This window comes from Pantherophis guttatus, chromosome 2 (genome assembly GCF_059756535.1).
Source record: "Pantherophis guttatus breed Tessera chromosome 2, ASM5975653v1, whole genome shotgun sequence".
Taxonomy (NCBI): Eukaryota; Metazoa; Chordata; class Lepidosauria; order Squamata; family Colubridae; genus Pantherophis; species Pantherophis guttatus.
The window spans coordinates 159,696,303-159,720,307 of NC_142064.1; the positions used below are offsets into that span (position 1 = coordinate 159,696,303).

The following is a 24,005-nucleotide window of genomic DNA, read 5'->3' on the forward strand; positions in this document are numbered from 1 at the left end:
GCTAGGTTGATATTGTGTGTCAGGGGACACCTGTGGTGGCCTGGGCAGGGATGGTGGGAGTGGGGAGGAGATCATTGTCCCCAGTGTAGGAAAAGTGAGACTAGGGTGAGCATCAAACCCTTGTACACCAGAGGAGCCTCGCCATCCCCGTCAGGCCATGTGGAGGACCCCTGGATGGCTATGCAGGCTGCCCAGGCAGCAGAGGGTAAGCACCCAGTCGGCCTTCAAGCTCTCAGGGCACTGGGACCCCACAGTCCAGCCCAGCCCAGCTTCCCCAAGGGCCCCTGGCTACACTTACCTCCTCAAGGCTACTGCTGTGCAAGGCTACTGCTGTGCTCGCTCTTGTTGGCCAAGTTGCTCATGGTGTGTGGGAGGCAAAGTTTGTGGGTCAGAGGGAGGCCCACTACCTCTCCTTGTGAGGAGACCCAGCTTTGTAACCAATGCATCCTCAGTGATAGGATGGGAGACCACCAGGAGAGGTCAGGAGGAGGGGACAAGGGGATGGTGAAAGGGCAACAGGGTTGCTGGTGGCCAAGTGCTAAGGCAGAACTTTCCTCAGACCCTCCCTCCCTTTCGTTATAATCTCCCTCCTTTTCCCCTTCTTTTTCCTTTCCTTCTTTTTGTCTTTCCTTTCCCTTTCCTGACCCTTCTTGGATGCTCAAATGCAAAAGGAGAAACATTTCTCGATGCCTCCTTGCCTTCTGATCAAATGCCACTTTTGCTAGTAGTTTGTGGCCACTTAACAGAACTGAGAACAAACCAGGCTCAGTTTATCCCATGCTTGCATTTAGTGGGGGCGTCCACAGACAACAGTACAGCAAAACTGTCAAAATGGTGCTGTGATAGTTGTTCAGAGTTCCTGTTTTTTATGTGCAACAGCTTTAGCATTTAGTTGCTTTTCTATTAATACATAATCCTTAAAAGCGCTCTGCCATGGTCTAATTCAGATTGGAAATATAGCAAAGGAAAACCTTTTCCTCCCACTCCGCTCTGTCCTGTTTTCCTCACTGGAAATGGCTGTTTGCAACTTACAAGGAGGGGATACTTTCCTAAGAGCTCACAATTCAAGAATACCAATGTATACATGAATGCTAATCTAATGTGCCTTTTATTAAGTGCACGAGATATCTCAGGATGGGGAAGGTGTGGGGGGGTAGTGATGGACAGGCCCTCAAGGCCTTCCCGACCCACCGAGATACCTCATCCTCCCTTCCTGCCACACTGGACTCACTTATCTTGCAAAGATCTGTCTCTTTTCTGCCAGTTTCTTTGCCTTTGAGGGAGGGAGAATAGAGTTGGCTTTTTGCGCTGAGAATGGACGCTCCTGGGTGCCATATCATCATGTGGGTCCAAGCACCCATCTTTTGCAGAGAATCAGGGACCCAGAAACTTTCATTCTCAGCACGAAAAGTGTTTGCAGTGCCTGTCTCCTGCCCCTCCCAACTCCTTTTCGCCGCTGCTGTGGCAGAGATGCTCTCTGCCCACTAAAATTTGCTGCGTATGGAGCTTCTTCTACCCCATCCCGTGGCTGGAGCTGGGAAGGTTGTTTTGGAATTGGCCAGGCGCAGGAACCAACAATGTCAGTGGCCCGGGTGTGCTGCTCGCTCATGTGAGCAGACCTTACTGTTTGAGTGGAGGAACGAAGCCTTTGAGTGAGGAGGCATCGCGGGGCCAGGCCGCTCATACCCGCATCCAGCCTGCCAGAGTTCAATGCGCCAAGGTAGGAATGAGACCCCGTTGTCCCATGGAGTCCGCCAGCATTCAAATGGGATGTCTCTGTGTAAATGGGTGCTTGAAAACTGATCTTTTGAAGGCAATCCTGCTGCTGTGCCTCTGCTTTCTTCAGATCGGACACAGCCAGGGCACCCAAGCTACTGGCGGCAGCAGCGGGAGCCACCTGAGCAGCCATGATTCCCCATTTCCCAGCCGGCCCCACCTTCCAGGCCAGCTGGTGCAAAGCCTTGCTGCTCCTCTCTTCCTCCTCCTCCCCTGTCAAGCAGCGATGGGCTCTGCGGGACAGCGGGGTTTCTCATTCCTCCCCTGGCGCGGCAAGCTGTAGTGGGCTGGACATGGATGTGAGTGGCCTGGCCCCGCAGTGTCTCCTCACTCAGTTGAAGGTTTTGTTCCTGCACTAAAACAGCAAGGCCATCATGGAATCAGAATAGGCCGGGGACAGGAACCAATGGCAGGGGAAGGATCCAATGCCATCTGTGGCCCAGGTGCGCTGTTTGCTTGCCTGTGCCCATTTGCTCGCAAATGCCTCATTTGAATTCAGGTAGGCTCCATGGGATAATGGGGTCTCATTCCTTCCCTGGTGAACTGGACACGGATGTGAGCAGCCTGGCCCTGTGGTGCCAACTCAGTCACTTGAAGGCTTCGTTCCTGCACTCAAACAGGAAGACCTGCACGCCGGAGCAAGCAGCGCACCCCAGCCAAGGATGGCATTGGCTCCCATGCCCGACCTTAGATATGACCCACAAGACTGCTCTGGAGCCAGCGAGGGACTGCCCAGCTGCCTTGGCTCTGCCCTGTGCATACACATAGGAGGCGGTGAGCATACATGGGTTGGCGTCCTGGGTGAAAGGGAGGCACTCAAAATGCAGCCAGCCTGTGGGAGAAGACGATCCCCAGGGACACCAGGTCCCACATGCACTCACTGCCTTCTGTCTGTGCACCTAGGGAGTGGGTCGGCCCCTCACTGGCTCCAGAGGCCCCACGGATCTAAGGTTGACTGCGTTTGGCCTGGATGGTTACCACTGGGTTGTAGATCAGCACCTGGTTGGCCTGGGCCAGTCCAAGGCACCACTGGCCGGTCCTTTGCTGTTTCCAGGGTGGCTCTGCAGACCACATCATGGGCTGGATCCGGCCCAAAGGCCTTGAATTTGTCACCCCTGATATAGATGTTAAAAAGGAGCAATGAGAGGATTGAGCCCTGAGGCACCCCACACTGCAGATAAGAACCACTGTAAACCAGTGCCTCCTACAACCAACCCGCAAAGCCAGTCCAAATTAATATCATACTGTGTTTCCCCGAAAATAAGACCCTGTCTTATATTTTTTTGAACCCTGAAATAAGCGCTTGGCCTTATTGCCATGCGCTCAAAAGCCCGATTGGGCTTATTATCAGGGGATGTCTTATTTTGGGGGAAACAGGGTAGTCAATGGTATCAAAAGCCTGACAGGTTCAGGAGGGCCGGAATAGTTATACTATTACCTCCATTTCGAGCCCTCCAATGGTCATCAAGTGTGACCAATGTGGTTGGTGTTGTGCCCTGGCCTGAATCCGGACTGAAGAGTCCAGATAATCCACTTCATCCAGGGTCCTCTGTAGCTACATGCTAACACCCTCTCAATAACCTGTAAAAAGGGAAGATTGGAGACTAGACGAAAGTTGCCCAATATTGTGGGGTCCAAAAATGGCCACTTGAGAAGGGGACCACTACCTTCTTCAGGGCAGGCAGTACCATCCCCTCCTGCACAGGCATTAAACACTGCTTGGATCCAACCATGTTACCTTCTGGGAGGTCTAGCCAGGAGGGACATGGATCAAGAACACAAGTGGCCTTGGTTCCACAGCAGCCAATTATATTCACCTATTGTGCCTTCGCTACCAGCCAAATGGGCGCAGGGGCCAGAGGGAAGTGGGAAAGGAGGGGTACACCCCTTATCTTCTCCTGTGTCACACAACCTACAGGTTTCTGGGAAATACAGTCTGAAGCTACTGATGCTGGAACAGCTATAATTTGTGTGAATTTTCTTTTATCAAATTAATTTGCAACCCATCTTGCAAGTCAAGGTGACTCTAAGCAGATTACAAGATAAAACACACAAACATTCAACAATGATGTGTTCTGAATGTTATTGGATGTGTCCGTAGGCATTATTGACATGTTACTCTTGTGTACGATAAGCATGGTCTTTAGAATAGTTTAAGAAATATGCTTCCACATGTAACCTCTTTTTGTTGAACTTTCATCAACAATACACAGGTCAATCTATTGCATAATTTCCTATTTAATGTATTAACATGTATTCACAAAGTCTCTAACAACTTAGAACCTAGATTATAAATATTGCCTTCCACCAACATGGGTGTTAAGAAAGATTAGTTAGATAAACCTATTCATGGTCCATTAGTGGTTGTTCTGCTTATTTAAGAAAAAGAACCCTGAAGCCACACCTTTATAGGCTAAGGACTACTCTAGAAAGTGTGTATAAAATACTGAGGTGTCCTTAGTGCTCTCTGAGCTTGGTTGTTTTGTTGGACATTTCATTCATCATCATTTGCACTGATGAAGTTACCTAATTTGGATAATGAAATGTCTGCAAGAAAATAATCAAGCTCAAGAACCCCACATTTCAACCCTGAACTACAAATATTCTCCTTTATTGGTATATAATTTTACTTTTCCATTTTTAATTAATGACTGTTAATTGTAATTTTTGTTCATAAGGAGGAATAATTTTATGTAAGATCTTTAAAAAAATATTCCTTTGAATAGTGCTGAGAAAATACTTAACTTCTCCTAATCAGAAGACAGGGAACAGAGAATAAACTAGAACACACTTATGTGGAAAGAAATCTATTTAATATTAAACACTCAATGACAATCAAATGTGTAACAGAAATTCAGATACTTTATTTCCATTAGAATATATCAAGAAGCTATATATAGCTTGCCTGTAAAAATGGGATTTGTTTTAATCTCAGTCACACAAATACTAAACATTTACTTTTGTATTTCGTAGTTCAAGAATGAAAACTCGCAATTAAACACTGAGCAAGCCTTTTGTTCAGGTTATGTTGCTTTATCATCTTAAAAGTCTTATAGGAAAAAAAATGATAAAAAGACTTAAATTTTCAGTAGCTTGCTTATTAACTTCTTTGCATTTTGAGATGTCATAACAGTCCTGAATTATTATTTTTTTAATTAAAAAAACAATCTAACAGAACTTTAATTTTTTTCTATGCCACTACAGCTTTCTTTCACCTCATTTTAAAGCAGATCTTCATATTAAGCAGTCTTCAGGATTCTTCGCAGGCTTGTCACATGGTTGTCCTATAATGCAAAAATGTTGGGAAGAGAGAGTCAGATCATGTGAACAGGTGACTTTTGTTTAGCCACTCCTACTGCCTGTTTGCTGCCCTCTCTACCTTCAAAAATCTCATAACTAATACACTTAAAGCTCCTAGGTGACAGAGAAGGACAAAATGATAGCATAATTCACCAATCAATGCTGTTGGGAAGCTTCATCTAATTCCATGGAGGTTCAGGTACAAGTATGATTAGAGACTGAACGTCAATGCTTGGAGGACTATACCTCTTAAGTTTATAAACCTATGCATGCTTATTTAGGAGTAAGGCCCATAAAACACAATGGAATTTACTTCTGTGTAAACATGCATAGGCCCGCTTTGTAATTGATTAGTTCTTAGATGTGTTGAAGCTATGTTGTAAGGGAAGTGAATGTTTGGCTTCTTCTTTTATTTGGGTCTATTCTTTAAAAGGAAAGACCCTGAAAAATCCTAAATCGAAAATAGGTCATTTATATTTTAAATTGAGTTCCATTTAACAAAGCAGTGTGAATATTCTTGCCAGTTATATATACCTATTGAGTGTTCCTGACATTGGCCTTTATTTCATTTGCCTCCCAAGTCTGGTATCAGCCAGTAATATATTGCTGTATGCCATGGCTGCCTGGCAATTCTCCTACGCAGTAGGAAATTATAAACACATACCTCTTAAAGACTTGAAATGCATTGAATGTAACAAGGCGGTTATAAGGTAGTATTTATTGCATTTAATACTCTTTAAAGATACCTAATTCTGGGCAGCAGTGCATCCCTACACACAGTTGAAAGAAAATGCCAATCAAGTTAATATCAGGTTAACAATTTTCACAAAATATTCACAAAGATTCCTTTTCACTTTTTGTAAATAAAACACACAACAGTAAGCGTAAAGATTACAGGCAACAGCATTCAAACATGGATGTGGGTAGAGAAAGGAGTACCTGGCATGAGTACCTGCTTAGTTTGACTGAATCCTTGATTTTTAATTTGGCTTTTCATGGGCCGCTCACAACACCAACGCTGTGTGAGGTATGGTAGTCAGCTGCAATTATTCATAAACCCTACACTTCCATCAATCCAATGCTACTGGCTCTCGAGTTACAGAACAAACTGCATTAGAATGCAAGGCAAAGCAAAAAAACTAGAAACATCCTTGACAAAGAAATACTAGCAGTTTATATAAAAACAAAATAGTCCAATATGTGCCTCAAATATTAAGTATTAAAGCAAATGTTTCTGATGCACGAACACAATATGGACTTAATTACAAAATCAGATCAAGTGTTAAAAAAGATAACAAATCCCCTAAAAATAAAAATAGGATAATTAAATTCTATAGTGACTATAATTACAAATAGGTTCCCAAGAGGCACACTAAAGGGGATATGAATCTGCTACAAAATAGCCGATACAAAACAATGTACCTCAAAAGATTTTGCAGGACTACACTGTGTTTTCCTTCAGAGGCTGCTTTAGTATCTCTTCTTACTTGTCTTAGATCCATCTTCATCTGTACATACTTACGCTGCACTGTTAAACAGTAACAAAAAGCCCTAATCAAAGTTTGAAATAATGCACTTACCTCTGTCTGATCTGAGGTCATATCAGATCAGTTTTAATTGGACTGAGTGTCACCTTCAGATTTAATGTCTTCACTGGTCCCATTGACCTCATTCTTAGCATCGCCTTCCTTGGAGTCCATGCTTGTGTCTTCACTCTGTTTTTCTCGACTACTGGACTTCACACTACTTTTTTTATCATCAGATCCCCTCTTTTCTGCCATGAAAGAAGACATTGACCATGGACTTCACAGTAATCACACACATTTCTTTTGGTGTGAAAGTATATGCTGAGACATCAACTATAGTTGCAAAAGTACATGCTGAGATATCAGCTAGCTGTAAAAATTTAGTGCAAATGTTAAAAGAGTCATTCCTTCAGAAAGAACAAATGCTGAGCTCAGGAAAAGTGGACAGAATAAAAGCAAGGAGGTGAGATAGTACTGCTTTAGTTACACTGCAGGGAGCAGTGATTTGTTTGTTAAGTTTGTATCAAAGTCATGGGCTTACAGATATGCTATCTAATCCAAACTGTCAACTTTCAAGATAGTTAGCATAAAAATGAACCAAATCTTACCACACTTAAATTGCTTATGTCTAGTTCAGACCAAAGTATTATCTGAGACTTATTTTTATGAAACACCACCAATAATCTGTGAACAAAATGACCGTATTTCTAAAATGTTTAGAAATCCAAAAATGTTAGAAATGCCAAAAACAGTTTGGCAAAACTTTAACATGTAGATAAATCTTCCTGTCCTTTAGGAACATACAGATGTAAATTTTCAATCTGGCTATTTAAATCAGCCATGCATATCACTGTGTTAGGCTTAACATTATTTTTTATAGAGCAGTAACAAGTAGATATGCATGCTAATTGTTTTAATAATCAGTAATTTTGGTGATAAGCTTTCCCAGAAGTAGCCATAGGTTCATGTATAACCCCCAACTGCTAACGATTGCTTCCTCTGCACTCTCTTCCACAGCCCAGCCCATCTGTTTTACCTTTATTTGCCTGCTATGCCCCATCACCTCACCAACAGCTGGGGAGTATCTCCCTATGTGCACCATTGCCAGGAAGAGAGAAAGTAGTCTGTGTGGATGCACCATCAGGCTGATATTTTAATAATCCATGACTGTGGGGAGCAAAAAAAGTAACCTTCAAAGCAGAAGTAGGTTTGCTATTTTCATCTTATTTGCAAATTTGTACCTAATTTTCACATGCAAAACAAGTACAAGTTAGGGCTCAGCAGACGTATTTGAACGGAGATACGAACTCAATAGGGTCTTAAAAAAACAATTGCAAGCAGTTGTCAAAATGTCAGGGACTAATAGGAGGCATTCTTGCAACCGAATGTTGTCAAGTCATCAGTAAAATTAGTAAAGCCAGAAGCAAGCATGTACCACTTGCTAAACAATTGTAATAAAATTTAGTTCTGTTTCTTATTATAAACTGCATTCTTATTATGCTCAGTACACTCCCAAGAAAGTTTTCAGATGAGAAATTATTACTGAATTATTACCCAATTAAAGTAATATTTCTGTAAGAATGCATTTGGCATATCTGGACCACACTGTAATTTGTTTAATCAACCTTTTCTACTAGCATGACACACACAAAAGTTTTGTAATGGCCAAATGGAATATGCAGTTGTTTGGAATTATTTATTAATAAAGATCTGGAGACAAATAAAAACTATTCTTTGAGTGAAGCTTCTAGAAAAACTGAACAATCTGGTTTCACAAAGGAATAACAAAAAAAAAAAAAACAAACAAACAAAAAAAAAAAAAAACCTTAAGACGACTTCAATCCGTTGCTAAAAAAACCTTAAAACAACTTTATTACATAGGTAACTTTCAAAAATCTTAAGAAAAATGTTTATGAAACTTTTTCTAAGGGGAATGGAAACCTGAAGAAAAACAGCCTCAGAAGTCCAGTTATCATTGAAACTCTTAAAAACTAGTCTGTTTTGTAGTGATAATTGTATGGGGTAGGCTGTATTAATGGATTCATTTTTGCTTTATTAGCAGTCAAATGTAGATCCACTAAGGAAAAGCAGTCTTGTCCAGCCAGTTCAATAATCCTATCTTCTATCATATGTAGATTAAATAGTGTTCAATAGCCATTCAAAAATGGGTAGAACAAGTCTCCTGGAGCTGTTTTAGGGTTGCTTTGAGTTTGGACAAGTGGAGAAGTATCCTTTGGTTAATATAAGAGTTAATAACATCAGGGCTGAAGATAAATCTAGATTAGGAAACTGTGCTTTTAAAATATCTACGGTAGATGTTTAGAATTCCAGACCATTGACTGAATGACTTTTCTCAAACAGTATCTACAGGGACTAGATGTCTTTTACATTATTCCTTAAAAACAAACTTATGAGAACATCTATGTTCCAAAGGTCTCTGATGAAGTAAGAGAAATGCCAGTACTATATTTCATTGGAGGTATTCAAATTGAGGGACAGGAATGAAAATCCTACTATCAAATTAATTAAACTAAAATAAATGCACATTCATATACACATACTAGACAACGCATGACCCCTTGGGCCATCGTTTCAGAGATATTTCCTTATCAGATTCTTCAATCCTTTCAACAATGGCAGAGCTTCTAAAGTACTTGTAAAGTTCTTAAAAGTTCAGGGACATATTCACAGATATATATGTCTTGAAAGTAACCCATGTTGAACTGTATAGCACAGTTAAACATCAAGAGTTGATCACAGCAAAGGTTTTGGGACATTTTGCATTATGATAATTTTATGTCATAAAATGTTTTATAAAATTTCATTTCCATGGGAGTCATTGGTCCTGGATGTTGGACAACTTCTCTAAATTCACCCATTTGAGATTATCTTCGTTCAGAAGGTTTTGTCCTATGATGCACTATTTTGCTAAGTTAAAATTTAGACATCACAGTTTTAGTAATAGATACATGCATATTTATCAACACGTGACTTTATTTTTCTGCTTCTACTAGCCTTTCTAGTAAAGAAGGATTTCAAATTGCAGGGATGGTGGTGGGGAACAATTATAGTTACATTTTTAGATAAGCCAATAGAGAATTTTGTTTAGTGTTTCAGTTCTTCTACTCAAAACTAATGGAATATTTCTGTGTTCTTTTATCTTTGTTAAAAAAAATTCCACCGAAAGCTGCATACAATGTTTACTAAAATCTACTGCTATATATATATATATTTAAAAAGTAAGTGCAATAAGGACATACGTTCAAACAGCTTAGCATAGCAATGACTAACAAGTGCTTCAATAAAACATGGAAGGAAATCAATTGGGAAATGTCTCCACAATAGTAAGCTGGAAAAAAGGGTATGTGTGGAAAAACAGGAGTAAGAAGTTGCATATATGCAGAACGGTTGGTCACACTACTCATATTTAATAGGAAGCTAATTAGTTACAGTAACAAATAAAATAATCAACTTCTTAACTCTATTAGTAGTTTATTTAAATACCTAATGTTTTGTTCAATTAATACTGTGAACTGCTTTATTAAGTGTGAAACAATTCAAATTCAAGTACTTGACAGTGCTTGCAAATTCTGAACAAAAATTCACCTTTGACAGGGAATGAAGCAGTCAAAAATATTTCTACGGTAAGTAGAACTAGTAGACCTTTCTCGTAAGTCTCATTTATTGCTTCAGTTCACCAGTATCTTTAGTAAGGGAATCAACTGCTAAATTTTACAAACTGTATTGGTACTAGGATGAAAAGTCTTTTAGAATTCCTGCAGATAATACTCTACTACCAAATAAATATGTGGCTGGTGCTTTGGTTCATTATAGATTTGAGAATGTTGCTATTGATTTCTTTGGAAAACTGTGATTAATACAGGCGACTCCAATTCCAAACACAGTGATTCTTGAGACCAATAGTGGACAATTTTATCAAATTATAGCCATTGTTAAAATAGTACTGTCACAAGTAGTTAATTTTTTGGGCTAATCAGTATCTGAACCAGAAGGCAATGCAAAGCCAAAATTATATCCAGTGAAGTAAACCTGCTAAATTTCTGTTAACTATTACCCAATCGGAAGAAAAAGAAAAATTTTCACCTGAAGATGAAAATTCCACATGACAGGAAAAGAACCAAAATTCACAGACGTTTAATATAACCATTACAAAGCAATTTATACAATGAGTAAACAATACTGCTCACAACTAAAGGCTGTAATCAATAAAGTTGAAGTCTACCCAATTTTATTCAGTGGGGTCTACTTATATATTTGCAGAACTGCATTGCAAATGACCAAGACAGACTAGTGAACAAAATAGGGTGAATATATAATTAAGATATGGCATAGCAGGAGGCTATTTCTAAATTATTTTGAAAAAATAAAAACTTGCAAATTGTAAGCACACCTAATCTCAAAACTGAGAGAACTACCTTGGGGAAGAAAAATTAACAAGTTCATTGTTGAAGGAAAGTACCTCTTTTTTTTTAAAAAAAAAAGTAGTCATACTTGGGTTTTTTTTAAAATTATACTATACTCTGAGAAATCAAGAGTTCATGTTAATTTTTGTTTGGAAAAAGTATAAACAGTGTGCCTTCAAGAAATGAATGGAATGTTGTCTTCACCATAAGGAAAGCTACCATGTTTGTTTTTATTCATTTTTATAAAGATCCAACAAGAGATTCTTCAATTAGTCTATTGTAGTTTTTTTTTTTTTTTAGAATGCCATGGACTAGGATGAAAAAAGAGAGGTGTTGGAAAAAAATGAATCTGTGTGAAAAGATAAACAATAGATGTTCCTTGCCAATACAAAAGGTTTTTAAAAAACAAAAGAAAACAAAAACAAATCCCATACCTCAATAGATTTCAGTATTATTAACATTCGTATAGAGGACAAATAGCAACACAAGATTCAACAAAATAGGTATACATGCTGATGAATATAAAAGTTGAGGGAGATTGTAAAAGCTAGCTGTTGGCTAGCCAAGAGGCTACAACATATGACACTAACTTAATTTTATCTACTTGCAATCTGCAATATATGGCAGTGCTAGGAATAAGGCTAAAATTGTTTTAAGAGTTTACTACAACAGTTCAGAAAAAGTTATGAGAAAATGAGAATCTGTCCACCTGGAGACGGCATAGTTCTGCAGCCAATTCTAATAGCACCGAGGTGAACTAACCTTTTTCCTTGGATTTCCTTTCTTGTTCTCGCTCTCTGCTTTTGCTTCTGTGCTTGTATGATTTACGATCCCGACTTTTTGACCGTCTTCTATCTCTGCTGCGTGACCTGTGTTTTCTATCTGACTTATCATGGCTTCTGCTTCTGCGTCGATCCCGACTTCTAATAATAAAAAATGTAATTGTATTTAAATATCTATCACAAGAATTAAAAAACTTGGCATCTCAAGAGGGTTTAGAAAGTTCTCAGAAAACTGGATCCTATTTCTTAGGCCAGTTTTCATCCAAACATTTGGCATCAGTAACGTCCTCATTTTCTATCACTGCAATGATTTTAGCCACTTCCTAGATATTTACCTGCTTCGTCTTCTCTCCTTGCTTCTTGACCGTTTATGGTCCCTTGACCGACTACCTCTCCTGTCAGTTCTGCTCGAATGTCTGCTTCGTGATCTACTTCTTTTTCGTCTTTCTCTGTCACGAGCCCTCTCTTTTTCCTTTTCTTCTTCCTCACGTCGTCGCTTCCTTTCTTTTTCTTCCCTTTCACGTTCCCTCTCTCGCTCTTCTCGTTCTAATTTCTCTTTTTTTAATCGATCATCGCGTTCAGGCTCTTCAGTTCTTTTTCTTAATTTTTCCTTGAAAAAGAATTTTTCCCAAAATGTTACCAGAACAAAATTTGACTACAATATATTAAAGATAATATATTTATCTTTAATTTTAAAGAAGCTGAAAAGGGCATGGCTTAGTTTTAAATGAAACTAATACAAGGAATGGTAAAATATAGGTTGATGTAACATTGCTTACAAAGCTAAAAGTTTTCAATTTAAATGTAACAAGGAAAACCTTTCTATTTTGCAGAGAATCACCATTATTCTAGCACTGTGCAAGATTGTGTATGAAATACAAACCCAGAATATTCCATTATCAGATTTACAACTCTAATAATACAGAGTTAAGACTTATATTATATTTCATAATCAAAATAAGATGCACACAAATTTTCATAGAATAGTGTGAACTTTTGTTGTTAGTTTAGTAAACAGTTGCTCCTGAAGAACAAAAATATATATCTACCCAGTGATTTCTATTGGACTGATTTTCACAACTTATGCAGGGTACGCTTTATTTTTATGTTCAAAATTTCAAAACAGTTCCAATGCTGGATATTTCAGCTTTTCTAGATTATGATTAAAATAGAAATAACAAATTTTTCTATGTATAGTACAGAATACAGAAACACCAATTCACCTATTACAAGGACCTGAGGTTCAATATTCAAAATAGTGTATGCTAAAACTATTTTTCTAATGGTATTCCCATAGATAGTCCTCAACCTACAAACATTCAGTGACTAAGGCATCAAATGAACGGTGATTACAAGTCCTCAGCTATCTTTGCAACCCTGCAGCCAATATGATTAGCGATCTGAGTGCTTGGCAACCCATTTGCACTTATGACTGGTTGCCAAGCATGATCATCATTTACAACCTTCCCCGTTGGGTTCCCAAGAAAGCCAATAGGGATGCTGGCAGGGCAGGTTGCTCGGTTATGTCTCCCACACCCATGCATCCTACCTCAACCCCTCTGCACTCGTGATGTACTGGCCACATCCCCTTACACTCCCTGGCCCTCCCCTGCATCCCCATGCTCTCCCCTCCACCCAGCAGAAGCTAATTAGCTGCTTGAGGGACTGGAACTTGGAGCTTCCTACTGGCTTCCTCACTGACCCTGGTAGTGGGAAACTGGCAGAAAGTTCCTTGCCTAACAACAGTGGGTTTCAATTAACAAAGGCAACTGGGCCTGCAGAGATTATCATCACTAAGTGATGCACTTTACAAATGCATCACTTAATAATAGAAATTCTAGTCCCAACTGGTATTGAGGATTACCTGAATATATTGGAAATACTAGATATTAGCAATAGTGACTAGTCCAAACACAATTTTCACTGAACAGCACAGTTTCATATATTCATATATATATAAACACATTGTTTGTATATCTATGAAAAAATAGCACAACATACTTTTAATTCTTCTACAGTAGCTTTAATTTTAGCATAACCCATATGTTGTTTCCCCATCAAGTGATCATCAACTCTGGACTGTGCATCTCCTACAATTAAAAAGGCTCCACAGACTTCACAAACTTCCATTTGCTTTTCCTGGGCTGCAAAACTTTCAATGGTCTGGAAAATAAAGATTTTTTTTAAATAAATGCAAAGACATTTCAAATTATTTCAAGCATAGAGTTCAGTTTTTTTCATTTCTGTGCTCTAAAATTACAACAAAACAGGTGTCCTATTTATGAACTGATATTTGAATTCAAAATTAAAATTTTACATTAAAAATTTAAATCAGAAGTTATTGAACATAATTTCCCTAAGAACATGACCAGCATATTATTGGGGCTTGCTGGCCCCAAACATAAGAAATTTAATTCCATAATAATTCTCCCTTACAACAGGTATTTTAACATGAAGAAGTTTCTTCATGTTCAATTCTACTAGGCTATGTGAGCCAATTCCAAAGCATTTTTGAAGATATATTATAGACCATTTGATGAAGATGTCCAGAAGAATACAGGTAAAGGACATGGAAATAAATATTTTCAGCAGTTCTTAGCTCAATATAGAATATATATTATTTTTAGTCTCATGAAATCAGAAACACCCAGGCATTAATTTCAAGAGCCACACAATATCAGTAGGTACTTGATTCTTCATTCAAGAATCAATCTCCACAATATAAATATATATTGTATCAGTTTAAAATTCATGGGTTTCAAAGTATGGTAACCAAAGGCTAGGCATTAGTTTTCCCATATGCTTAAAATGCCCCCCCCCCAAAGGAAATTGTAAGGACCTAAATTCAAGATCAGCAATAATGAGGGCAAAGAATTAGCAGACTGTCAAGAGACTTGGAAGGAAAAAAACACAGCAATAATAGCACTGAAAGAGATTGGATGTCTTGGAGTCAGGAGTTTTTTTGAAAAGCACTAGGATTTGAGACAATCCAAGTCCAATCATAGCAAACTGGGCTAAGCTCCTGCAAAGATGCCAGAAAACTCAATTATGAGACAATAATTGAAGGAGAAATGGGCTTTGTGTACTAGTGCTGTGAAAAACCTGACATGTTGCACTTGCAATCTACACAAATTCTACTTCACTGGCCTTCTTCCAAATTTGACAATTTAATAATTAGAACAGCAAACTGATTCATGTTTATGACAGTGTTCTGGGTTCATGTGATCCCCTACTGCAACCTTCTGATAAGCAATGTCAACAGGGAAGACAGATTCACTTCACAACCATGTTACTAACTTAACATCTGTAGTGATTCACTTAACAAATACAAGAAACATCATAAAATGGGGCAAAATTCACTTAGCAACTGTCTGGCTCAGCAACATAAATTTGGGCTCAAGTGTAAGTTGAGGACTACCTTTTTATATTAAAAACAAAAATAACATGGCTTGGCTAAGTCTGAGAAGAAAACCAAGTAAAAAAGAAACGATTTGAACTTGGAAAAAAATTCCAGAATATTTTGGAAGGAAATGCTGTCACTAATGTGAGTAGGTTCAGTGGGATTTGAAATACTAAATCTTTAAAATGATTCCATTTTTCTTTATTCTATCTATGAATTATTACTTATCACAGAATTTAAATTACTTTTATATTGTCTTTCTATGCCCACCCACTACAGAATACATAGTGTGACTTGTGAAGAATAAAAATATTTATATGAAACGCACACATAAACATTTTACAAAAATGCAGGAAAAAAACTTTTTTATCAAATAACTAAGATTTGATTTCATCTGATAATGGTTTTTAACCTTAAAGCAAAAGTTTTTTGTGACTCTTACTTACTGAAGTTGTAGATCTGAGCAGTTCTCTCTCCTCTTTTAACTGTTCAACAAGTTTCATCATGCCTTGAGCCTCCTCTACTTTTCCTTCAGAACCTAGTTCTTCAATCTATTAGAAAGCAAAAATGTTTTTAAGTTTTAATTTAGGTTCCTACATATTACTTTTATTTTAAACATATAGTTAAGATAATTCTACCTGTTGCAGAAGTACATCAATTTTATCAGTTAAGACTTGAATCTTTTCTTCATTTTTGCCAGTAGGTCCTGCTGCCTGCTAAATATAAAAAGGTAATTATTATCCAAATAAAACAGTCCTTTGCTTTATTGATTCCTATATCTATTGCAATACAAAGCTGCCATAAACTGAAAACAATAAAAATAGATTTATTTATATCTATTCAAAAATGAGAGGTGCCGGGGATAATGATTATAGATGAGCATAAGTATTTTAATTGAAACTTTCATATTAATCTGTTTCTAATAAATTCAACACAATTAGAAGGAAGTCATATAAATAAATTAAATGATTTTTCATAATTATGCTTTAGCCTCAGGCAAGTCTATATGTACTGTATTGAATGTAACATAATGCTACCTTAAACTTGTGAAAAAATGTGAATTAAAAATTTTTTATTTTATAAAAATAAAAGTATTATTTTTATACTTACACCCGAGGACTGCTGGGTTTGAGATAATGCTAAACGGGCATGGCCTCTTCTAATTCGACGTTCAACTTCAGCAAGCAAGCTCTGTAAATAGCGAAGGAACTCTCTTTCATAGCCTACTTTCATGAATCGAGAACTCTTCTCATACCTATCAATGTCCAAAATGTATCTGAAGGTTAATAATAAAGACAGTGTATGTTTAACCAAAATACATGGCAGATACATAAAGAAACTATGAGCTATTCAATTTCAATTAATATTGGATGGGTCTTTTGTATTGAAATTATTTTTAGCTATACCTATTAGAAACTTTTTAAGCAAAATTACACATATACTTACTGTTTTCTTAGGTTTTCATCATGAATCTTTTCACATGGACCTGAAAAAAAATTATTATTATTATTATTATTATTATTATTATTATTATTATTATTATTATTATTATTATTATTAATAGGAAAGTGTTAATACTGTGCAAAACAAAAACCAACAAAATTTCAAAAAATTCTTCCTTAAGCAATGTTACATTTTTGGTAGCACAATGTTTAAACAATACACGTAGTCCTCAATTTACGACCACAATTGAGCCCAAGATTTCTGTTGCTAAGCAAGACAGTTAAGTGAATTTGCTCCATTTTATAACCTTTCTTGCCACATTTAAGTGAATCTGGTTTCCCCATTGACTTTGTCAGGTCACAAAAGGCAATCACATGACCCCGGTACACTGCAAGCCTCATAAATATGAATCAGTTGCCAAGTATATGAATTTTGATAATGTGACCAGGGGGATGCTGCAAGCATTGTAAGAGTTAAAAATGATCTTAAGTCTCTTTTTTCACTGCTATTGTAACTTCGAATGGTCAATAAAGGAATTGTTGCAAATTGAGGACTACCTATAATAAAGGTAGTATCATTATGAGAATGATAAAGCTATAGTTGTGAATATATACAGAAATAGATATTTTTCAATGTCTTAGTTCTAATTATTATACTGAGTCATTTATTATATTTTATAGTTAATATTTATTTTTATTATATAATAAACAGCTTCTTAAATAAATTAATCAACAAATTTATTAAAACAGCTGTGTGCATCTCCATATTACAAATTATTATACTGATGAATCAAATCTTAAGACTGGGATATAATTTTGTGGCTGTTAGATCTAAAGCATGATTCAAAGAATAGGGCAATCTATCAGAACATAGTGTACATGGAGAAAGGTTATGAAAGAGAGATTGAAAAGCTAATGCTAAATGGTATTTGCAAAACTAAAAAAACTACATTTTGTTATTCTGAAACCTAATATGCATGTTAAAAATAAACAAAAAGCTTAGAATATAATTAAGAACATTTGCATAATTAAGAGTTTAATCAATTTTAAAGTAACATTTAAAATATTCTAAAGAGATAGAGAAATTATACCTATCATTAAATTTTAAACAAATTACTGCATAAAGGGAACACTCACCTAAATCAGAACGAGTATTTGTGAATAATTCAGCTGGACAAAATCCACAAAGATAGTATTTACAAACCTGAAACGTAAGAATAAGATTATAATTATTTTTTGCCAATATTAAATTTACTCAAATAAAAATATCAACAATGTACCAGTGCCACACCCCTCCCCTTTTGCACTGAGAGCTGCTCTCATTTTCTAAGAAGATACTATTAGAAAACTTAGAATAACTGTATTGTCACTTTAAATGTTCACTAACTGGCATACATTAAAATGAAAATTTGTTGCATACAGCTCTCAAAAGGTCACCATCTCCAATATACATTACTTCAGTATGACAAAATAAATAAATAAAAACTTATGCATATACCCACATATATGTGACAGAAACAACTTTCTAAATTCTATAGAAGCTCATGTTACTGAATAGAAGCACCTACTGGGCTCTGTCCCACATGGAAATGGAAGGTATTATTCCACTTTTAACTCATTGGTTTTATTTTTGTCTATTTTCCCCTAGATATTTTGTAGAAATTAATGCTTTTTCTTGCCAGGATTCTATCTTATTTATTACATAATTCTGATATTCAAGCTTCTGTCCTGTACATTAAGTTCTAATTTTTAACTTGCATCAATGCTTGTTCTTGGCTGTCTTTATCAGCCAATTCATACTTTTCTACTTTAACAGTTTGACTTGAAGTAAACCTCTGCATCCATTTTTTGAACTGCAAGTACAATCTAGCAATATAACTATGGGGATGTAATGCATAGTCATAGATTATCATGCTTTTTGTTCCATTTTTTTCCAATTCAGCTTATGTCCAGTTAATAATTCCAGCAGTGTATTATGTATTATGGGCTTTGATGGTGTTTCCATAGTTTAATTTCATCTCTGACAATTTTCTCATTCTTTGGATGTATTCTTTATTACACACATTTTTAACTTGTCCATGCTTGATGTTACCCAACTATAAAATGCCCAGATATTTGTAAATTCATCCTAATGTCTCCTGATAATTTGGCCATTCAGCATTTTCATTCCATTGCTGTTTGTGATTTTACCCTGGTTTATTGCAACTGTAGTTCATTTCACTAGGCCAACTTCCATTACTATATCTGTGCTAATAATTCTTATACTGTTTGCCAATGACTGGATTTCATCATTATGGTTTGCCACATACTCAGTTATGTAGATGTTTAGACTAGATTTGGCATTTTTCTACACTTATTGAATCCTTCCCAAAGATATTGTTGTTTGATGGTGTTGAAGTATTGTTGCAGGGTGCAAGCTGTTCCAAGTAAAGCTGTCCTTGGAAATTGACTGATGATGATTCAAGTAGTGCATCACTTGTTTTGGAACTGCACCCAAGGCACCTATCACTATTGGCACTATCTTTGCTTTCTTTTGCCAAAGCTGTACTACTTCTATTTGTAGATCTTTGTATTTTGTGATTTCCCCCAGTTCTTTCTCTTTTCTTCTAGGTACTGCCACATTCACTATCTAGACATTTTTGTCTTTTAAAAAAAATCAACAATTGCTATGTTATGTTATGGGTGTTATGTGAGAAGTGCTTGTCTGTTTGAATTTTAAAATCCTAGGGCACTTTAGTTTTATTTTCTATTACTTTGCTATTTTGTGGTCCCAGCAGTTCTTGCTTGTAGGCAAATGGTATCTCTTGCAGATATTGCAATGTGCAGCGTTGTTGCTACTTTGTCATGTTGTTTGTAGTCAGTGGGTACAATATTTTTGCAGCAACTAATTAAATGGTCCACTGTTTCTTTAGCTTTTTTGCAGAGGCAGCATTTGCTATCTATTGCTGTCTTCTCAATTCTGGATTATATGCATTTGTTCTTATTAGTATGACTGTTGGCACAGTCAGCCAGATGTTTAGACTGAACTTGGCATTTTTATTCACCTACTGAGTCCTTCAAAAGACCAGGGATAGGCAGATGTTGTTTGATGGGTGTTAAACGTGTTGTCGCAGGATATATACTGTTCCAAGTAAAGCTGCCTTTTGCAATTGACTGGTGATTTTGTCAACACAGATCATGTTCAACTGGTGCTCCAGATATTTTGGGATTGCACCCAAGGTGATTATTTTATTCCTCCTTTTTAATATATAATTATTGTCTATTTTCCCCCAAAACACAACCCTGTGAGATGAGCTGGGTGAGTGTGTGTGACTGGTTCAAAGTCACCATGGATTCAGGGGATGTGGTGCCACAGTGGCTTAGTGATGCTGGAATTGCCAGCCAGAAATGGTCGCTCTCTGGCAGTTCAAGCCCAGCTCATTATACCAAACAGCCTCACAACATTACTGGTGTTATAAAGGGTATTTTACATTGTTTTAATTTTATTATTGTTAGGTCATTAAACCACCCAGTGTCAAGTATGACTAGTGGTATAAAAGCCAAATAATCATATTAAGTAAACAGATAGACCAACAAAAGCTTAGATAAAACAGTGATGTTTCACATGGGCTAAAAAGTAAATGGAATTTGAAAGGGAGAAATATAAGGCCTAAGTATTGGATAGGAATGTAAAGCCTAAATATTAGATAAGGGAGATCTGGCTGAGAAGTAGCAACTGAGAAAGGAATCTGGATATGTTTATCAACCACAAGTTTAATAGGAGCACATAGTGCAGGACAGCTGCTAAAAAAGCCAATGCATTAAGAGAACAGGCAGTGGCACTGGGGCTAAAGTAAAGGCTCAGGGACAGTAGTGGCTGGCTGAAACTGCTGAAGGCCCAAGCCTCTACTTCAGTTCCAGTGCTGCTAAAGAGTGATGTGCAGGGCACCAAACGGAGAGGGGAGAGGAGCTGAAGTCCATCTGCAGTCTTAAATGTGGGTGGGCTGCCAGGTGCCTGAATTTTGAACATGTGGGCACTGTAACTTTAGGGACTGTTCAGTGCTATCACACCTGTCCTTAAATAACAACCATTTGTTTAGTGACTGTTCAAAATTGCAACAGTGCTGAATGGACTTACAACCTATGCCTGGACTTATTATTGCAGCAGTCCTGTAGTCGTGTAACTGTGATCTGGGTACTTGGCAACTTTATGCACTTACAGTGGAGAGCCCTGTAATCATGTGACTGCCATGTGCAATCTCCCTGCTGGCTTCTCCAGAAAGTCAATGGGGAGGCCAGTAGGGGGTTACAAACTGCTGTAGCCTGCTCAAAGGACTCCCTTTTGTTTCTGGAAGTTGGATGAAAAAAGTTCATTATGAAATAGAAGCAGGAAATTCTGCTTAAATTTCAGGAAGAACTTTTCACTCAATCTCCTTGACAGCAAAAGTGTGCTTGGCTGAGACTCTCACTTAGATTTTGGGATGGAGTTCCCTTCTGTACACAGAGGGAAGGGGAACTCCAATCCAGCACTGGAGTTCCATTCTGCGCATCCTCATCTTTGACTGTCAGTTTTGTTGTCTGATTAACAATTCACAGTCACTTAACAATTGCAATAAGGAGAACTGAGATTGCAGTCATTGGTGGGCATTTTGCTTAATGATCACAATTTACAACCTAAATTCCAGGCTTAATTATGATAGTAAGCCGAGGACTACCTGAATCTTTGAATGGTTGGTAAACAAATGCTCAAGGGGAAAATACCTGTACATTATAAGAACACTGTTTATTTTTAAAAAAAAAAAAAACTCTCAGAGTTCCCAGATGACTAATACAAAGTGGCTCTGGAAGATACTAGTAGCATGGAATCAATCACTCTCCTGGTTCCCATGCCTGTGAAAGCAGCCAAGATTGTCAAGGATTTTAAGGTGAGCTGTGTCAGGGTTAGATGAATTCTGAGCAGTGTGGCGTTCCAGAACGCAGGGCCCACTATGGAAAAGAATTGCTTTCTGGATCCTGTGAGAATCCCTAGTAGATGGGACCCAGAGCATGTCCCCCCTGCCCAACCTAATGGGAAAGGTACAAATGATGGAAATGAGGCAATTCCCTCAAATACCCTGGTACTATGCCATTAGGGCTTTCGAGGTAACAGCCAATACCCCAAATTACACCCAGAAGCAAGCTGAAAGCCAGTGTAGTTTGGGAAGCAAAGGTAGAAGGTGGAAAAAATGAAGACATACAATTGCCTATGCTACTGCATTCTGGACTAACACAAGCTTTTGGATGTTCTTTGTGGGCAGCCCCATGTAGAATGCATTATAATAACCCACTCAGGAGGTGACCAAAGCATGACTGATCACAGTGCCTCCTGATCCAGGAAAGGGCAAAATTGGTACACCACATGAAGGTATATAGTATGTAAAGCCCCCCAGCACTTTGAACAGGAGCCATGAATCCAAGGAAGAATCAAAGTTACTCCATATTGCTACAGTTGAACTGAAGTTTGTTCATCCCTATCTAGATTCCGAGAGATGACCTAAAGTTCCCTCCAACTCTATACTTCTGTGAACAAGCTATTTGTAATATTTCCATATTTTTGAGGTTTTGATTATTTGATATACTGATAAACTTGATAGCACAGTTTTAAAGTCAAAACTTATAAAATGACACATTTAGCATTTAAGATTTAAAATAAACAGGCACCACAGCATTCCCTCTTACTTGATGGAAAAGAGAATGGGATAGGTAGTACAGTAAAGCAGTTACAAGCAAACACGACTTTTAAATTTTTTTAATGTGCATTAGAACTAATTCCAGGTACTGATTTTTAAAAAAAGCAAAACCCATCCCTTTATCCAGTCTAAAGTAGTGTTTTAAGCCTAAAGTGGGGAGTTAAAACCATGTAAATTTCTTCAAAACTACTAGGTTTAGATAACTTAACTAATTTAAATTTAATTAATCTAATTTAATCAACACTCTTAACCAGAGAAGTGCTACTACAAGTGTTTATGCAAGTATTTCACTGCCTATTAAGATATACAAAAGTATGAAGGCTATTGCTTAACGCATTGTAAACCGCCCTGAGTCTCCGGAAAAGTGTGGCATATAAATCGAATCAATAAATCAATCACTCCAATGCAAGATACCTCATTTTTTCAATATACGCCAAAATAAATGCATGGGTTATTATTTCTGAAGTGAAACAAGCTATCTTTTTTCCATTATCTTAAGGAACTATAATATATTTACTCCATGGCAGCCTATAACCTTATGAACATCTCTAATTCAGAAACATTTTACTCATCTGAGTTTTCTGAGGTAACCTCACAGTGGCATATAATGGATAGGAGAAAATGCTGTGCTCCTCTTTAATGCGAGTCTTCGAAATTCTGGTCTTGTTTGATTACCCACTTATTTTATCTTTCTTTCTTTTTTTAAACTTAGCTATAATAGTCTCGTCCCCCCCTCCCCCTTTAACCCTATTCAATGCGCTTTATGATTCTCTGTCCTTCCTACTCTCTGCAAACCGTATAGAGTTCTGCTCTGAACTAAAAATGTGGTACAAATTCACGCAGAATGATAAAAAAAAAAAGATTTACGACTGTGAAATAACATCCGCTCCTCAATATAAGAAAACGGTTAGGGTTGAAAACTCTTTTGACTCGCAGACTTCAAAACCTTCGCTTCCCTTTCCCGCGCGCACCTACACCCCCCCCACTCTCTCTCCACCCCCCCGTTCTTAGGCGCCACATTTCCAGACATTAAGTACAATAATTCAATATACAGCGATTCAATATATACGGCGCGCGACGGGCCTCGTGGCCTGGCTTGTCCTCCATCTTCAGGCCCACGTCGTCTTGCACAACCCCCCTTCGAGTTTTCCCACCCTCTTTTCTCCCTTCGAAAGGCCTAACGCCTTCCAACCCGCGCAATCGCCTTCTTCCGACGCTACGCTTCCCAGGGTCCGGCTCCTCGTTCCTCCTAGCTTAGGCTCGCCCAGGCAAACTTCGGACTATGCCGCGTTTTCTTCTTCCCACCCCCAACCACCGAAAACGGCTGAGAACAAGGAGACCTGAGAGGACAGAGGGAGGCCCAAGCTCAGCAACACTCACGCTTTCATGGTCCCACCGCACGTTACTGCGCTTTTCATCTGGGGCGAGGTTTCTATCCCGGCCCATAAGCTCGTCCAAAAGCTGGGCTGCCGACATCATGGTGCCGTCGCCCCAATTATTAACGCCTCGACTGCTTCCACTCCCTTACAAAACGCTGCAGCCTCGCCGCTCCGAGAGTGACAGAGACAAAATGGCGGCACCGTCGAGCCCGGGCGTTTCCCACAATGCACTGCGCTTCCCTCGCATAATCGGCCCCCGGGGCTTGTC

At 38.0% G+C, this 24,005-nt stretch overlaps 1 protein-coding gene across 9 annotated transcripts; it reads right to left on the bottom strand.

Annotated features, from left to right (window-relative positions):
* Nucleotides 1-4,570: 4,570 nt before the first annotated feature.
* LUC7L3 (LUC7 like 3 pre-mRNA splicing factor) lies at nucleotides 4,571-23,976 on the bottom strand. 9 transcript variants are annotated; one of them, XM_034412982.3, is made up of 11 exons: nucleotides 23,739-23,976; nucleotides 17,788-17,854; nucleotides 16,655-16,694; nucleotides 16,319-16,463; nucleotides 15,847-15,921; nucleotides 15,655-15,759; nucleotides 13,810-13,971; nucleotides 12,144-12,418; nucleotides 11,789-11,949; nucleotides 6,710-6,850; nucleotides 4,571-6,604 (listed from the first exon to the last, which is right to left on the bottom strand). In XM_034412982.3, exons 1-11 carry the CDS (start codon nucleotides 23,835-23,837, stop codon nucleotides 6,423-6,425), a joined length of 1,452 nt encoding a protein of 483 aa, XP_034268873.2. In that variant the 5' UTR covers nucleotides 23,838-23,976; the 3' UTR covers nucleotides 4,571-6,422. The 9 variants fall into 9 exon arrangements, with proteins under 9 accessions (XP_034268873.2, XP_087743268.1, XP_034268872.2 ...); XM_087887142.1 differs by having other exon boundaries at nucleotides 4,571-5,060; nucleotides 6,657-6,850; XM_034412981.3 differs by having other exon boundaries at nucleotides 15,847-15,924.
* Between the last annotated feature and the right edge of the window lie 29 nt (nucleotides 23,977-24,005).

What these genes read in the sequence shown, in the direction of transcription:
- LUC7L3 (XM_034412979.3), bottom strand. Translation starts at nt 23,837, where the DNA reads ATGATGTCGGCAGCCCAGCTTTTGGACGAGCTTATGGGCCGGGATAGA. An exon ending in AAATACTCGTTCTGATTTAG is followed by an intron (nt 16,695 to 17,787) that starts GTGAGTGTTCCC and finishes ATTTTTTTTCAG; the next exon opens with GTCCATGTGAAAAGATTCAT. An exon ending in CTACTGTAGAAGAATTAAAA is followed by an intron (nt 12,419 to 13,809) that starts GTATGTTGTGCT and finishes TTCTTTTTCAAG; the next exon opens with GAAAAATTAAGAAAAAGAAC.